At 43.9% G+C, this 17,645-nt stretch overlaps 1 protein-coding gene across 4 annotated transcripts in view; it reads left to right on the top strand.

The window, feature by feature from the left end:
* Nucleotides 1-17,645, top strand: part of wdr93 (WD repeat domain 93) — a 76,182-nt gene that overhangs the window by 21,693 nt on the left and 36,844 nt on the right. For all 4 annotated transcript variants that reach the window (XM_070858477.1, XM_070858478.1, XM_070858476.1 and 1 more), the window contains exons 4-6: nucleotides 1,745-1,809; nucleotides 4,058-4,136; nucleotides 9,572-9,675. In XM_070858477.1, the coding sequence (XP_070714578.1) occupies nucleotides 1,745-1,809; nucleotides 4,058-4,136; nucleotides 9,572-9,675 (248 nt within the window). The remainder of the gene's footprint in view (nucleotides 1-1,744; nucleotides 1,810-4,057; nucleotides 4,137-9,571; nucleotides 9,676-17,645) is intronic.

Genomic DNA, 17,645 nt, shown 5'->3' with positions numbered 1-17,645 from the left:
TCTAGAACCAGGGGTCACAGTCTCAGAATAAGGGGTCGGCCATTTAGGACTGAGATGAGAAATTTCTTCACTCAGAGGGTGGTGAATCTTTGGAATTCTCTACCCCAGAGGGCTTTGGAGGCTCAGTCGTTGAGTATATTCAAGACCGAGATCGCTAGATTTCTGAATATTAAGGGAATCAAGGAATATGGGGATAGTGCAGGAAAGTGGAGTTGAGGTCGAAGATCAGCCATGATCTTACTGAATAGTGGAGCAGGCTCGAGGCGCTGAATGGACTACTCCTGCTCCTTATTCTGATGTTTTTAACTAATACCTCAATCTCCTGGTCTGTAGGGATAGACAGTATTTATCGTAAATCATGGATTTTGTTAATTTCATGGGGAAGCTGCTGTTCTTTCAATAGTCTGCTGACTATGAGTTGGGGTATGAGTGCAATTGTATGACTTGTTTACTTTTCCTCCTTTCTTTCGTATTAGGGAAGGCACATTGTTGCACCATGCTACTGAGAATGTGCGGAGTGGTGGTAATGTGGTCTCTGAAATATTCTGTAGTCATTTAGTTAGAATTTAGGAGGAGCACTGTTTTCCGTTCTTGCTACCTACATAGCACCTAGGAACATTCTTCAAGTGCTGTAGTTTGCAGGCCATGTCCACGGCAGTTAACGCTGAGACTAACATGAATGATGCCGTGCCAGATGTGAATAGTCAATTTGATCTGCTGTGTTCTGTATAAAGTTGCACCCAGATTTCAAAACTGAAATGGCATATAAATAAATTGCTGGTTTAAAGAAAATCTATCTGCTTCTGTACCAAGTTTTCGAATGAGCACAGTTTTGGAGCACAGCAACATAGTTTACCTGGAGCTCCAGGTCAAAACTGCAAGCTTGTTAGTTTTTTATGTGTCTCAGACCATCAATCGGATAGAAATTATGTTTCTCCACATATATCTATCTAAATGTGCTTTGTGTTAACAGCAGCTTTATTCACTTATTTGCTTGGGTCTATTTCAAAGCTCCACAAAGGCTGTTCATAAGTTGAGAGTGCAGCACAGTTTGAGGTAAAAGAATGCCTAATTGGTAACCCCTGGGCCTTGTTACTCATACAGGATGTGACAGACGATCTGTTCACCTTTTCCCATCAGTCCTGCACTCTTAAATTGTAAAATGACATTGCTAGTGACATCCGATTACTCCCCTTGAATTATTGTGCCATTCGTGAAGTGCTTGCTGCAACAGATTATCCTTGTGCATCATGGAGCGACTCCATCGTTGCATTCCCAATGTATAACATAGCTTCCCGAGGTCTGGTGGCTCCTGAGCAGCCCAAAGTTGTTCTTTCCTCCCTGTTGTTTGCTACGGAGTTGCTCTTGGGCACCCCCACAAATAGAGTGACCTAGCACGTGGAGTGGCCTCACTCAAGGGGCCCCAGTTTGGTGCTAAAATAACAATTAAAAAACCCCATCCAGTAGGATATAATTGTAATAGAGGTGTAATATTTTGAACGGACAAATATTTTCTTACCATTTTTAATCAGATACGACTGATCTGCATTACCAGCATTTTCTGTTTTCATTGCAGATTTCCAGCATTCACGATTTTTCTTTTTATTCTGTGCCCTTTACATGTGCATTTGTGATACATTATTATAGCGCTTCACATCTATCATACAAACCTTTGTCTCTTCAAGAATGGGTTCAGATGTATTTTGTGACTTAATCCCTGTTTTCCCTCCTTTTTGTATTTTAGGTATTGCACGTCTTCTTTTTTCATACGGTGACATTTTTTCCACGGTGAAAGTTTTCAATGCGGCTGTAAGTCTTCTGTCATGTGAACTATGGGGTTAGAGTGAACAAAACGTATTTTTTAATGAGCCATACAGCTCAGGAAGGCCCCAGGTTTGATCACCGATCTGTGCTGAGTTAGCCGAATCCAGCTGAGGCAGTAGCTGGGGCCACGACAACTGGCTTCAGCAACCTTACATCAGAGACGTGCTGACCTGTGGCCCTTGCTGGAAGTATGTGTACGTGTACGAGTGTGTGTGGCCAATTGTGATGCCCTTCCTCACTCAGGACTCACTGGTGAAAAATGGCAAGAAATCACATTAGGAATTTTGCTTCCTGATGTGCTGGAGGGGGTGGGGTGGGGGGGGGGGGGCGGGGAGGTGGGTGGGGGTGGTCCCTTAACGCGCGGGAAACCACACGTCTTTGCTTCCCCACGTACTGTGGAGATTTAACTCCAAGGTGCGCGACTCTTGGCCCCAACAGGTTCCCCACCCAGAAGTCAGCCTGATTGACAGGCTTGGCACCCAGTTGGGTGGGGAGCACTCCCGAGGTAGCTGCAGGATCTGGTAGTTGTAGGTCCAGTCCTAGGGAGGGAATAGGGTGGGGGGGGGGAGGAGGGGTTGTATGGGCAGTTGGGGAGTGGTGGGTCTGATGGTGGGAGAGCTTGCGGGGCTGGGAAGAAGCACTCCTGCTCCTCCTGGCCCACAAGGAGTGCTCCACGAGACTGTCCTCACCTCACTTCAGCTGCGGATTTTCCCGAGGCCCGGGAAATCTGACCAGCCACAGTAAAACCTGCAGGTTAAATCCAAGGCTTCCAGCTTTAATAACATATTTAAAATGCCATCCTGTCACCTGGGAGCGGGTTGGATGCCCGCCGCAGTAAAACCCGGAGGTAGATGGATTGGAGCCAGTTTTCCGACACGCTTGGAATTTTTGCCCATTTAAATCCGTACTCACACCCACCCACCTGCTCACCTACGTTAAAATTATCCCCTATGGAACTGCACCACAGGAAGGAATCAACACCTTCAGGAGAGGAGTAGAACGGAATGAAAAGTGGTGGTTTAAAGGAGGAAAATAATTGCATGTCGAATATTGGTGTTATGCAGCTGTGAGCTGATTTTGGTGCCACTTTTGCTCAAATGGGCATGAGCGATGTCTGTAAGTATTGCTTTGACCACGTTATCTTGTGTGTTACTTTGGATTGCCATGTGTGGAGGCTGTTGGGGAAAAAAGAACCATGATTTTGAGATGTTCTCGCGTGTGTGAGGGGGTAGTTAAGTCACATTTTTGGGGTGGAATAGAGGGAGCTTTAATCTGGGGTCGATTTGTAACTCTACCCACCTGGTGGAAGCCGGGCAGGCGAGCAGTTAAAATCGAGCAGGTTACTTTGCCCCATTTATGATCTTAACCTGCAGCATTCTGCAAGAGGATAAGACTCTCACCTAAAGCAGGTAGGAAATTCATCAACTTTTGCAAATCGGGATTTTACTACATCAAAAGAACCCGCACACTGTATTTTAACTGGGGCCTGAGCAGGGAAGTGACCATGACTTTCCTGTCAGGCTGCAGCTGGTCAGCTAATAGAAGAGGCTCTGCAAGTCAGGTTACCAACCCTCCCAGATTGTCCTGGAGTCTTCTAGAATTAAAGATTAATTTTCTGGATATTACTGTGAGATACCTGGGAGAAAAACCATAGGGGTATTGTCTTCTCCTGTTTTGCTCCAACCGGACTCATAACAAGCACCAAGGCGGCAACACGCCCATGATGTTCCCTTGTGCATGCACGCTTCAACCAGTAAAACCATGTAATCTAGGAGATTGTCGATATTGCAGTCGCCATTATTGACCAATTGTCACAAGGATTTAACGTTGCCAGAATATCAACCAGAGTTGTCAACCCTACCTCCAACATAATTGTAAAGCTTGTGGGCTCTTCCGTGCTCTACAAAGAAAGATAGGGCCTCCCTTGGCCTGTCCAAAATAATAGTCTTCCATTCCCCAGTGCCGAGTAATCACGCCTGTACTGGCACAAAAGTTTCAGCAAAGGAAAAGTATAATGGGACTATGTGTGCATTGGATCAAACAGTTGAGGATAGGCTAGTTGAACGACTTGAGATCTAACTATTAAGGTGAACTGCACATCCCCTGTTCCCTGGTAGTTCATTATTACTTAAATGTTTTTCTGCAATGAAATACATAACATGACCAAATAAACCTGAACAAGGTAAATTGTTACCTGTTTTCATAAAGCAAAATATATTTTTTCTTTTTTTAGGACAATGTAATCGAAAGAAACTCCTGCAGTAAATTTGAGTTATCAGAAGGTGGAGATTATGCTGGTATAACTCTTGAAGGTGAAGAATTCTCTAATTTTCCTGAATGTTCCTACGTTATTTTGTCTGGTTATTCAGTTTATTGCTCTTTGTTGCTGCACACTTAAGAATATTAACTGCATATCAAAGTAATTCACTAATTTGATGTGTTTAAGGTATCTGGAGAAACATGATAATGTGCTATATAAATGCAAATTCATTCTTTTTTAGTGTACTTTGTACATCGTACAATAACAAGGGGACACAATCTTAAAATTAGAGCTTGGTCATTTAGCAGTGAAATCAGGAAATACGTTTTCACACAAAGGATAGTGGAAATCTAGAACTCCCTTCCCCCAAAAGACTATGAATGCTAGGTCAACTGAAATATTCAAGACTGAGATCGCTAGTTTTTTTTTTAGGTAAAAGTGTCAAAGAATATGGATCAAAGGCAGATAAATGGAATTGAGGTACAGATCAGCCAAAATGTGATTGAATGGTGGAATAGGCTCCAGGGGCTGAATGGCCTACTCCTGTTCCTATGTTTCTGTGTAACATACTTATGTTGCCTGTTTCTTCACATTCCTAAGGGTTAAGAGGGGACGATTTCCTTCTTCCAGGCTGAAGTTGAATATGACTGAGACAGATATAAGAAGATTAGAAAAATCAAGGACAAGGATGGGCCATTCGATCACTGAAGCCCGTCCTCTGCTTTCCCTAACTACCATTCAACTGTGATTTGAGCTTCCTTAATGTCTGTGTCTCTACTCCTCAGCCTGGTAGATTATTCCAAACATTCTTTGTGGAAAGAAGTTCCTTCTGGTATCCATTCTATTCTTTCAGTGTTTGTGCTCGCTGACCTACATTGGCTTCCAGTTAAGCAATGCCTCGATTTCAAAATTCTCATCCTTATTTTCAAATCCCTCCATGGCCTCACCCCTCCCTATCTCTGTAATCTCCTCCAGCCCCACAACCCCCCCCCGAGATGTCTACGCTCCTCTAATTCTGCCCTCTTGAGCATTCCTGATTATAATCTCTCAACCATTGGTGGCCGTGCCTTCTGTTGCCTAGGCCCCCAAGCCCTGGAACTCTCTGCCTAAACCTCTCCACCTCTCTTTCCTCCTTCAAGACACTTCTTAAAACCTACCTCTTTTCACTTGCCCTAATATTTATCCTTTGTGGCTCGTGTCAAATTTTTGTCTCATAATACTCCTGTGAAGCACCTTAGGACATTTCACTACATTAAAGGTGCTAGTTAAATACAAGTTGTTATTATTTTATAGTGATGACATTTGATCTTATTATCCTGATTTATTTTAAAGTAATATTTATTCAGGATTTACCTTATCTAACCTATTTAATATTTTATTTATTTCCCCCCTCCTCCCCAGTGTTAGAGATGGAAATGTTCTAACCTTTCCTCATTACTCCTACACCTCTCCCTTACATTTAGGATAATTCTTTTTCCTCTTCTCTCCACCTGACTCCTTCCAGCCTGTCGTGAATAATTTGCCCAGATTCCATTTTGTGAATTCCCTTCATAATTTTGAAACTGTCACTTAGATAGGTTATCATAAAATCTCTTTTCCAAAGAACGCAAGGCAAAATTCCTTAACTTTTCTTAATGATTTAAATTCCTGATCTTGCTGCTGTTCCTTCTCAAGGGCTCTAATATCCCTCCTATGCCGCACTGCATTTTGAGATTACATTTTACATACAGGAAAATTATTCTGAAAGTTCTAGTTTATATTTTTTAAATAAACTCTGAACTGAAAGCCTGGTTATTGAATTCTATTGTGACATCAAGGCGAGTGATGCATACCATCATTAAATCCACACGCCTGTCTGCCTGTCGACAATCAAAGTGAAACTATAATTTCTTCAATATTATTGCTGTCATAGAACATTGAAAATCCTGAGCATATCTTTATTGTTCTGCAAAATGTATTTTCCATTCATCACCTTTTTGTCAATTATACCATGAAATGAAATGGTAATTCTGACAAGTGTAGCATATTCCTCTGAGTACCAAGGCCAGCAAGCTATATAAACAGAATAATTGCACTGAAATGGGCTCCAATTATTCAGCTTGAACTTTCGTTCAACTTTTACATGTTGATTTCCAATGAGAGATTATATTACTGATCTCGAGGACTAATTCATCAGCGTTGACCCTTCAATTGTACTCTCACAACAATGTCTTTATGATTAGATAATCGCAAGCATGTTGGTAGGGTTGCTCACTGTCTGCCACTGAACAGGGCTGTCTGCTTTCTGAATTAGCTGTCTGGTTTCTGAACAGGCTGTCTGATGATTTGTAAAGTGCCAAAGTTTCTAAAGTAGAAGTCAAGTTGCATTTATATAGCATCCTTTCCATCTCTGAGTGCTTTACAAGGGGGAAAGGAGGATACTGAGGAAGAGTTGGGAAGGATTAAGGTGTGGGAGAATTGAAGACACAGCCAAGGAGATATTTTTGAGAAGCTCTTGAAGGAAGGGAGAGAGGGAGGAAGGAAGGCAAAGTGGTTTAGGAATCGACTTCCAAAGAGTAGAGACAAGATGACTGATCTTTGAAGGAGGAGCTGAGGGTGTGGATTGGGACAAGTGACTGGATACTGTATGCATCTCTGGGCCGGCAACATTCATTCTGAAAGTTATGAAGATTTTTGAACTTTTATCAGCAGCCAAGCCAATTTAAAATATAATCCCACCCGCTTCCCACCTTACTACACAGCCATTACTTCTTGATTTACCAGATCTGGATTGGCTACTAATCTGTACTTTAATGCTTTTGTAGCTGACGGTGAGAAGAGAGGCCTGGAATGATGCATGTTACAGCAATTGTTCTGCTAAAATAGAAAAAGATGGGTACAGTTGCAATAGAGATGGGGAGGTATTTGGATCGAGTGTCAGATAACAAGTTTTTAGATGCTTCTGGGCCACGAATGCAAGAGATGTTTTAGCAGAGCATCCTTATGTATGGGAGCAGTATTCAAGTCTTGAGCAGAGATAAGCTTCGTAGAGAGTTAAGAGCTGTTGGGTATGAAATTCAACTTCAGTGAGGGCGCAAAATGCGTGCTGGTTGATCGATTTCCATTTCATTGACTTCAGTGGAAGGGGGCATCAGGCAGGGTGTATAACGGGAGGTCGATCCACTACTGTTTGTTTTGTGACCCCGTCAAAGCTGAATTTAACCCCCACGGGGTGCAAAGAACATACATAGGGCATAGAATGCTTTTTCACCTTTGGCATCCAGCTCCCCACATTAAGCGCTCGCAGCTACAACACGGGCCAACTGCATCAAGATGTGAAAACAGGCAGGGGGAGGAGAAAGGACCAGGAGCCATTTGCTTTTTTACATTCTGATGTGAGTGTGGGCTGACATAAATTGGACTGTACAAATCTCACCAAATTATAGGGACCAAAGTAACCAAGTGGGAGGAAAATGCTCAGTGTCTTAAATGTATTTTTACAAAACAATTCTGAGTGAAAGGATTTCAAAGGTTTTTTTTTCCTATTTATGCATTTCTTTCTCACAGTTTCTGGCTTAATGGGAGGAGTGCGTACAGGGAATAAAACAATTTTACAGAAGTTTTGGCGTGCCAGAATCAAGCACTCTCAGCTCAGGCCAAATGCAAAGTAAAGTTCCCTCTACACCTTTCCAACAATGTGCTTTAATCCCAAACTCACACTTCCTACTGCGTCCGTGTGACACCTCCATTTCCCATGCTTTTTGAGTGAGACTGTCAGTTCACTTTTCAAGTGCTATGAAATTACTTGTGTTGTGGAACTGCTCCCACTAAGAACTCAGTTGAAATTGGCCTTTAGAACCAGCAGCTTGAAACCTTTATCCCTCTTGTCTGAGCTGAATTTGAACTGTCGAGGTAGCAGCTAGTGGCATTGTTACTCCTGCTCCAGAGAATTCCTCCACCTACATTGAATATGTTCTTATACCCGAGTCCTCTGTTGTTCTTTCCACTATTAGTAAGAATGAAGAGCCAGTATCAGTGCCTGTGACAGATGCCAAGCCATACAGGCACCATACACAACCAACAAGTGACAAAAATCAGTGTATCTACAGTGTCAGCTTGGCTAAGTTGATAGCACTTGTCCCTGAGTCAGAAAAGTTGTGGGTTCAAAAGCCACTCCAAAATTTGAGCACATAACCTAGGCAGTACAGAGGGAGTGCTGCATTGTTAGAGGTGCATTTTTTCAGATGGGATTTTAAACTCGAGTCTTGTCTGCCTGTTCAAGTGAATGTCAATGATTCCATGGCACTACTCAAAGAGAATTCTCCTGGTCTCTTAGCCAATATTTTCTTCTCAGCCAACACCACCAAAAAGAGGGGGGGAGGGAGAAGGTGTTCACATGGGTGGACTTTCATGAGGTCACAGATGTGAGATTGACATCATTCAGCCGTTATCCTATTGATGTGCAGATATGATGTCAGTGGTGTGCAGAAAAATTCAATTAACGGTGTTTGCCATGGAACCTGCTATTGCTGCAATTTCTGGTCCAATGACTGCTCTTCAGAAAGTATTTCATTGTATACAAAGTGCTTTGAGGTCATAGAATGATACAGCACAGAAGGAGGCCATTTGGCTCATCGTGCCTGTACCGAGATGTTGCTGAGAGATGCGACAGGATGCTACGTCAATGCAATGTTTCTTTTTCTTCACATTCAATAACAAATTCACCTTTGGTGCATAAGTAATAAAGAAAAACAAATTTACATTAATTTTAACTTAAGATTGTGTTTTAAGATTATTTCAAAGGGCAGCTGCATCTATTGATGAAGGCTGCTTTATTAATATATACATGACCATCGAATAGTTAAGTTTTAACAGTTAGTCATTGGAACAGCCAATTAGCCTGTAGATAATGTCTGTGTGTAACAGACCCATACAGGCCAGGGGGTCTCTGGTTCAATCCCTGCTGTGCGCTGAGTTAACTAATCTCATCTGGGGCACGTGCGTATTTTCTCATTTTTTCCTTCTCAGCCCAGTTGCACTGAGGCAAATTGTAACACTGTTACTCCCACACCAACTTAGCACGGAATGGGAATCTAACCAGGGACTTTTTGTTTTGTATGGTTCAGTTATAACTACCTTTATCAAATGACCTATTGGAAAGCTCTATATACAAAACAACAATAACGGGGTGTTATGACTATCACAGATTGTAAGGTATGTGACAATTCCATAAAAAGTACTTCCCCTTAAGTTTTCCTGCTAGGCTACAGGCACAGTATATTTACTGTTTCCTAATACCTAGAACATTCCCTTCGAGTAGCGCCTTGGGACCATTGACATCCACTTGAACAGGATCTGGGTTTAACATCTTATCTGGAAAAACTGCACCTCTGACAATGCAGCAGTCCCTTTGTACTATCATGGGTGGTTTTACTTAATTACTTTGCTGGTTTTACCTTATTACCTTCTGGTTTATTTCTCAGTTTAAATTTGTGTTTTTTCATTTAGGTAAAGGCGAGTCCTGGCTGGAGGTGTATCGACTGGTGAAAGACAATTGGGCACACGAGCTGGACCAGTTTGTAAAGCAAATGGCACTTCATGAGCAATCTGGGGTATGTGATAAAATGGCAAAGACATGCCATTGTTTACTTTTTAGGCTGCTCACCAATGAAAATCTAATTTAGCCCACAAATAAATGCTGGAAATACATGGCATGTTGATCAACGTCTGAAAAGAAAAGAAAGGTTAACATTTCAGGTTCAGATTCTTCATCTGATGAACTCAAAGTTAACATATTTGTTCTCTTTTCACATCTGAGCAATATCAGGATTTTGTGGTCCTTTCCCCTCCTCTCTCCTGAAAGTACTGCTGGCGTACAGTTCCACGGGAGCTAGGATCCTTCCAGTACCTCACTCAAGTGGGCGTTCTTCATGTGTCATGCCCCAGTATAAAACTCAACATCCAATTTGCCATTTTCATGGCATTATCTACCTGCACATCCACCTTTAAAGATCTAGGGAGGGAAAAATTGCCCCTTTCTATAGCCCCATTAGCACCTCCAGGGGGCGCAAATGGGGCACAATGGCATTTTCTCCCGGGGAAGGGGCTAGCACCTCCGGAGAAATTATCCTGGAGGTTTGGGGGGCACTGTTCAAGCAGCGCCGCGCCCAGCGATTAGCACCCCGGGTCGGCGCGCAGCCGGCAATGACGTCATCGGTGTGCGCGCCGACCCATTTTTGCCCCGCAGGGGAAATTGCCCCGCGGACCGCGAGGCTGGTGGACATCCGCTGCCGGCCGCCCCTTAAGTGGGGGGGCCTTTAGCACCCTGGGCCACCATTTCTATTTGTCGGCCGACTCATGCGTTTACCCGACAATGGCGGCATTCTGCTTTGGGAGCCAGGCTGCTGGCCCGATTGATCGCCTCCCAGGTCACCCAGTAGCGACCACCAAAGGGCTTGCAAAGTGTGCAGCATCCCTCCCCTTTAAGTGAAAGGGAGGGGCGCCGCGCTGTCTCCCCGGAGCGCCCCTCAAAGGAAGTGGAGTGCTGGAGACAGCTCTCCGCTTTCTTTGAGGGGTGCATGGTCCAATTCCGCATCGGGGGCAGGAAGTCTCAGCCCCAGAAGGTTACTGCCCCCAATCGGGACACAGGGCAATTTCCAGCCCTATGTACATGCATTCTGCAGTCTCTATGCTTTTCTACTCTAAGATTCTTAGTCATTCGGGTATATTTACTTTCAAGTGGGGCCAAAATTAAGGAGCGCCTACCTGGTTTTACCGCCGGGAGTGTAGAGGCGGCAGTCCAATCCATTTTCAGGTCTTTGAAGATTTTTTTACATTTGACCGGAAGTTGGTCATAAAGAAGGCGGAAGTACAGCGATAAGTCAGGCTGAGGGGCGGAAGTTTGTGTGGAGTGGTGGTGACGTCACTGTGTGTGTGTGTGTGTGTGTCACCACGCTCTCTCCTCTCCGGTAAAGGGGAGAGAATTGGGCAATTTTTTTAACTTTGACCATTGGGCCACCAGGGAGGGTTTTGGCCGGGCCAGCAGCCTGGCACCCAAGAGAGGGTGCCAGGCTGCCTGTTGGCGGCCTGGTTGAACCCGGGGGCACAATAGTTCGACCAACATGGAAGTCGACCGGCAAAAAAAATTATATGGCGGCTGCGGCATTCAGCCCTCCCCTTTAATGTCTGCCGCAACATCAAGGCTGAGAGAGAGAGAGACAAGGTGCACCAACAGAACAAGCTGTCGGGGGGGGGCACCGTCCAGCTTGTAGATTTTTTTAGCTGAATTTCGGTCGGAATAAAATGGAGGTGAGGGATAGCGATGGTGTGCACTTTTATGACGCGCTTGCAGCGGTCAGCAGCAGTGGGGCAGAAGTGGCGACGGGCCGAAAAATCCCCGAACTGAATTTGGGTCGGGGCGGCCAGTTGACCGCAAAGCGGCGGCCACGGGATTCTGCCACATGGCCATAGCAAACGGGCAGTAACGGGTCTTACCGAGACCCTGAATTTCGGCCCCAGTGTCTCCATTGTTGTCCTAGTTGAAATCAGCTAACAGATTTCAGTCTATAAACTTCTAGTCCATGTGACTTAGTGCAAGTACCAACCATGACTCAGTGGTAGCACTATCACCTTTGAGTCAGAAAAAAAGACTATGTAGCACCTTTCATGACTTCAGGACTCCCAAAATGTTTTACAGCCAATGATGTACTTTTTGAAATGCAGTCACTGTTGTAATGTAGGAAAATCAGCTGTCAATTTGTGCACAGCAAGGTCCCACAAACAGCAATTTGACAATGACCAGATAATCTGTTTTAGTGATGTTGGTTAAGGGATAAATACAAGCCAGAGCACCGGGAGGACCCCTGCTCTTCTTCAAAATAGTGCCATAGGATCTTATACATCCACCTAAGAGGATATACGGGGCGTTGGTTTAACACCACATCTGAAAGACGGCACATTCGATGGTACAGTGCTCCTTCAGTACTGTGCTGAAATTTCAGCCTAGATTTTATGCTCAAGTCTCTGGAGTGGGACTTGTACCCACAACCTTCTGACTCAGGAAAGTGTGCTCCCACTGAGCCACAACTGATACCATTCAAGTCCCACTCAAGGAGTTGAGCACATAAGCTGGAGTATTGTGTTCAATTCTGGGCACCACACTTTAGGAATGATGTCAAGGCCTTGGAGAGGGTGCAGAAGAGATTTACTAAAATGGTAGCAGGGATGAAGGACTTCTGTGGAGAAGCTGTGGTTGATCTTCTTGGAGCAGAGAATGTTGAGAGGAGATTTGATAGAGGTGTTCAAAATCATGAACGGTTTTGATAAAGTAAATAAGGAGAAACTGTTTCCTGTGGCAGAAGGGTCAGTAATCAGAGGACATAGATTTAAGGTGGTTGGCAAAAGAACCAGAGGCGAGATGAAGAAATATATTTTTTTACATAGAGTTGTTGTGGAATGCATTGCCTGAAAGGGTGGAGGAAGCAGATTCAATGGTAACATTCAAAAGAGAATGGGCTAAATTTACAAGGCTATGAGGAAAGAACAGGGGAGTGGAATTAATTGGATAGCTCTACCAAATAGCCAGCACAGGCACAATGGGCTGAATGGCCTCCTGTGCTGTATCATTCTATGATTCTATATTAAATTAGATTTAGAACAAATTGTTTCCAAGATGGAATATATCCGTTATTAAAGTTGTGCAGATAGAAGTACCAGTACGTTGGCGCATGGCACTGGAAGCCACATGCTTGATTGTACATGTTGCTAAATTCACATTCTCAGCCATATTGGTGTGGGAATGTTCAGAGTCCAACACACCTGTCTCCATTAGGGGAGGGAAAGTTAAAGGGAAGAACTGTTGTTGTGCACTTTCCAGCTGACCAACTGCACAAATTGCATTTGCATAGGATCCCTTGTGTAGATAAAAACAGCTTAGAGGATTTGCAAGAGGGATAAGAGGATGCCAAATAGGAGATGGAGGGATGATTAGTGATTTTACTGGGACCCTGAAAGAACCGATGGAAAGATAGGCATTTAAAAGGCTTTTGAATGTGGTGGGGTGGGGGGGGTGGTGAAGAGTGGAAACAAAATGGAGTGATTTGGGGATAGAGTTCCAAAGAGCCGGGCTGTAGGGCCCAACATTGCCCAAGCCGTTTTTTCGGCGCACTGACCTGAAGCGCGCCGACTTTACGCACTGGAAAGGGCGCCAGAAAAAAGGGGCCCCATCCTGGCCGCTCTTCGGAGTCCCCAGAGTCGTGGCGTGGCGTGGAGACTGAAGGGGGGCGTGGAACAACAGGCCAGCGCAGAAAGCACTGCCGGCACCTGCGCGCATGCTCAGTGAGGGCTGCGCGCATGCTCCTGCCCTCCCAGCGCGTCATGTGGGCTGTGAGTAGACCTGATGCTCACGGCCCCTATCCCAGGCCGAAGGGATGCCCGATCTTGTCGCACCCAATCCCCAGCCGAGTGGCCTCCCGCACCGGCCGGCCGGCCCGCTGAGTTCTCGGGCAGGTAGGACTTTGCTTTTATTTTTTATACAGTGGCGGTGCTTGAGACTTTTGATTGGCGGGGGGGGGGGGGGGAGAGGGGTGGGGGTGGTGGGGGGAGGAGGAGAGTTTTGCCGGGCTGGGGGTGGGGGAGGGAAGAGGAGAGTTTTGGAGGGGGGAGGAGGAGAGTTTTGAGGGAGGGGAGAGAAAGAGTGTATGGGGGGACGGAGGAGAGTTTTGGGGGGGTGGGGGGGAGAAAGAGTGTTTTAGGGCGGGGGAGGGGGGGAGGGAGAGAAAAAGAGTGTTTTGTATACCAGCATTTCTCTCTCTCTGACTACCGACTCCCCCTCCGTCCCCCGTGACATCGCGGCCAGCAGCTCGCATTTCTCCGGTAGGATTTACTTCATTTTTATTAGTATTTTAATTGTCTGAGCTTTTCCTTGCAATGTTTGGTGCTTAGTTGTTGAGGTCCTCTCCAGTTCCCTTCCATCCCCTATCCCTGCCTTAATGTCTGCCGAATGTGCACTGCTTTTTCTTCACTGCCCGCAAGGTTTTTCAGAGCTGGCCACATACGCTGACCTAAGTCAATTTGGAGTAAGTTTTTGCTGGCCAAAGTGGCATAAATGGCCAAAACTGGCGTAAGTGTCTGGGAATGCCCCCTTTTGGAAAAAAAAAACTGACCTATAAAAAATTGTACCTAACTGACTTACTCTGGAGTAAATTTTTTGGGGAAAAATGACATTTTTTAAACTTACGCCAGAGAAAACAACTTACTCCAAAAAAATTGATGCAAGTCATGGCCAGAATTGGGCCCGTAGTGATGGAGTAGAGTGGGCAACAAGTAGTAATCCAGAGTTTTGAGACTGGAGGGTGTGGTTGGGACATAAGGCTGGAACGATCACGCAGATAAGGTGGAACAAGACTGGAAAGATTTTTAAATGAAGACTAGCATCTTGATGTTTGTGTGTAGAGAATAGGGAGCCTATGCCATATGGCTGTAATAGGGCTATGTGCAAGAGAGGACACTGACTGCAGAGTTCTGGATTAACTAAGGATGGGGAATGTGAGACAGGCAAGGAATCAGCTGGTGAGTTGGTGAACTTTGGCAGCAGTGGTAGATCAAATGGGCACTGCTTGGAGGTACAAAAATGCAGACATGGTGTATCAATGGATGTGGGGGGAAAAACCAGTTCAGGGTTGACCAAGACACCATGATTACGGAGAAATTAGACATCGGACCATGCCAACTCTGGTTGTAGGTGAGTCTGTAGGGATAAGCGTAATGTAGGAAAATAGAACGCTTTTAGCTACAGGTATGTCTGTAGAGATAAGTCTAATGTAGGAAAATAGATCGATTTTATATTCCTCAAAAAAAATTACTTATTTCGCCTTGCAGTGAATAATTTTGCATGATGTGAATTAAATGCAGAAAATACTTAGTACAAAGATAAATCACAAATGTTGCCGATTGGAAATAAAACAATAATGCTGGAAATATATGTCAATCAACATTTCTGAAAGAGAAGGACAAGTCAATGTTTCAGATGAGACCTTTCATAGGAACTGAATTCTGATAGTGGGAGTTTTATCATTATGATTTTAATGAGTTTGTGAAGTGCACAGTTAATTATTGTACAAGGCTGTGTGCATGTTAAGATTATGTGCTCCCGATGTAAGGGTCTTACCAACACCCAATACCAATGTAGAGCTGTATCTTTCTTATTATTATCACTTTGGCTCCCACTATGTCAATTAATGTTGAACAATGGTGGCTGCCTATCAGCTAAATTCACTGTGACACAGGAATAATGAGAGTTCATAGCCAAGCAATTATTCACAGCCATTATTCACAGTCGTTGGCGCTGCAATTCTGAGAATTTCACAATGAGGGGAAGGACAAATATTTTTGGTAATTATCAGTTGCATATATAGCCTTATTAAACATAATTTCTTCCTATCAAACAGAATTTAGTTCAAAGACCTTGAAATTACACCACGGTATACTAGTGTGCATATGTTTAACATCATCATAGGGCAGTCCCTCGAAATCGAGGAAGACTTGCTTCCATGCTAAAAGTGAGTTCTCAGGTGACTGTACAGTCCAATACGGGAATTACAGTCTCTGTCACAGGTGGGACAGTGGTTGAAGGAAAGGGTGGGTGGGGAGTCTGGTTTGCCGCACGCTCCTTCCACTGCCTGCGCTTGATTTCTGTAATAGGTATAATTTAGCATTCTGGAGGGTTGGGATATTACACCCATTTAATTTACAGGGTCATTCCATCAGAGTAAACAACCAAATTACAGTTCTGTTTGTGGCACCAAAACATCATAGGGGAGGCAGGTTTTCTGGGTGGCTTTGACCACTGGGTGTTGCTGACTCCAGTCCAAGGCAAACATTCATTGCTGGTGACACTTAAGGGATGATTTTATTCCCCTTCTGGCGGAATCAGTGGGGGTAAGGGGCTTAATGATGGCGAGGAGGGATTTGCTTTGCGTTCCTGCCTCCTCTTCCACGCTCCCCCCCCCCACCCCCCCCACCGCCACCCTCTCCCCAACATTTTTACTTACCAGACCAGGCGCAGGAAAGCTACCCTCCCCAGAATAGTGGGACCTTAATTTAAATGTCAGTGTAACCAGCATGTCGATTACAGATGCAACAAGTGGACAGTATGTAACACTTCCTTAAAGCAATATTCTGCCGTACAAAATTACAAATTGTTTACATTGAAAGCAGTTCCATAACAGAAATGGGCTTTAAGATGTTTGATCTTATTGGAGTGAGGATGGAGGAGGGGGGTTAAACCTTTTTCATTACCGTGTGCTTCTATTTGTTGCTGCAAATGGTGCTGATTCCATGTTAGCTGGAGAGGCTGTTTTGTCAGCTCATCACACACTGCAGCTGTTAATTTGATTTTGTGTCTATATAATTTAGGTTTGTACCTAGCTAACAACTACTCCACATTAAAATACACTGTGTAAGCACCCCAGATTTGTTTATTTTGCGCCTTCCAGTTTAAAGTGTGTGTAGTTCACAGCATTGTAGATTAGATTTGATCCACATAATCAGCCCCAAATTAAAATCCCTTTTAGATTTTGTTCCCCGCTATACCTCAGTTTATTTCTGATGTGGTAGGAAATTTTCTTAATCTAGCATTTAAAGAATTAATACATAATTTACAACAAATATATATTCCTGTAAGGCACAAAAACCTAACTGGAAAAGTGGTCCAAGAGAAATTAAAGATAGTATTAAAAAGAGCAGTATGTCTGTGGATTGGGAGGATTTTAGAATTCAGCAAAGGAAGACCAAGAAATTAATAAAGGGAAAATAGAATATGAGAGTAAACTAGCGAGATACATAAAAACAGACTGTAAAAGCTTCTATAGGTATGTAAAAAGGAACAGATCAGCGAAAGTAAATGTGGGTATAAGAAGTGGCAGAGAAATTAAACAAATACTTTGTATCTGTCTTCACAGAAGAAGACGCAAAAAACCTCCCGGAAATAGTGGAAAATCAAAGGTCTAGCGAGAATGAGGAACTGAAAGAAATGAATATTAGTAAAAAGATAGTACTGGAGAAATTAATGGGATTGAAAGCTGATAAAGCCCCTGGATCTGATGGCCTACATCCTACGGTTTTGAACTGCAGAGATAGTGGATGTATTGGTTGTCATTCTTCCAAAATTCCATAGATTCTAGAAAGGTTCCCACAGATTTGAAGGGAGCAAATATAACCCTGCTATTAAAGAAAGGAAGGAGAGAGAAAAAGGGGAACTACAGACCAGTTAGCCTGACGTCAGTAGTAGGAAAAATATTAGAATCTATTATTAAGGATGTGGTAACAGGGCACTTAGAAAATAATAATAGGATTGAGCAGAGTCAACATGGATTTATGAAACGGAAATCATGTTTGAGATTGTAACTAGCAGAATAGATAAGGAGGAACCAGTGGATGTGGTATATTTGGATTTTTGGAAGGTATTTGATAAGGTGCCACACAAAAGGTTATTAAACAAAATTAGGGCTCATGGGATTGGGGGTAATATACTAGCATGGATTGAGGATTGGTTAACAGGCAGAAAACAGAGAGTAGGAATAAA

Source organism: Pristiophorus japonicus, chromosome 17 (genome assembly GCF_044704955.1).
Source record: "Pristiophorus japonicus isolate sPriJap1 chromosome 17, sPriJap1.hap1, whole genome shotgun sequence".
NCBI lineage: Eukaryota > Metazoa > Chordata > Chondrichthyes > Pristiophoridae > Pristiophorus > Pristiophorus japonicus.
This window is presented reverse-complemented; position numbering and strand designations above follow the sequence as displayed.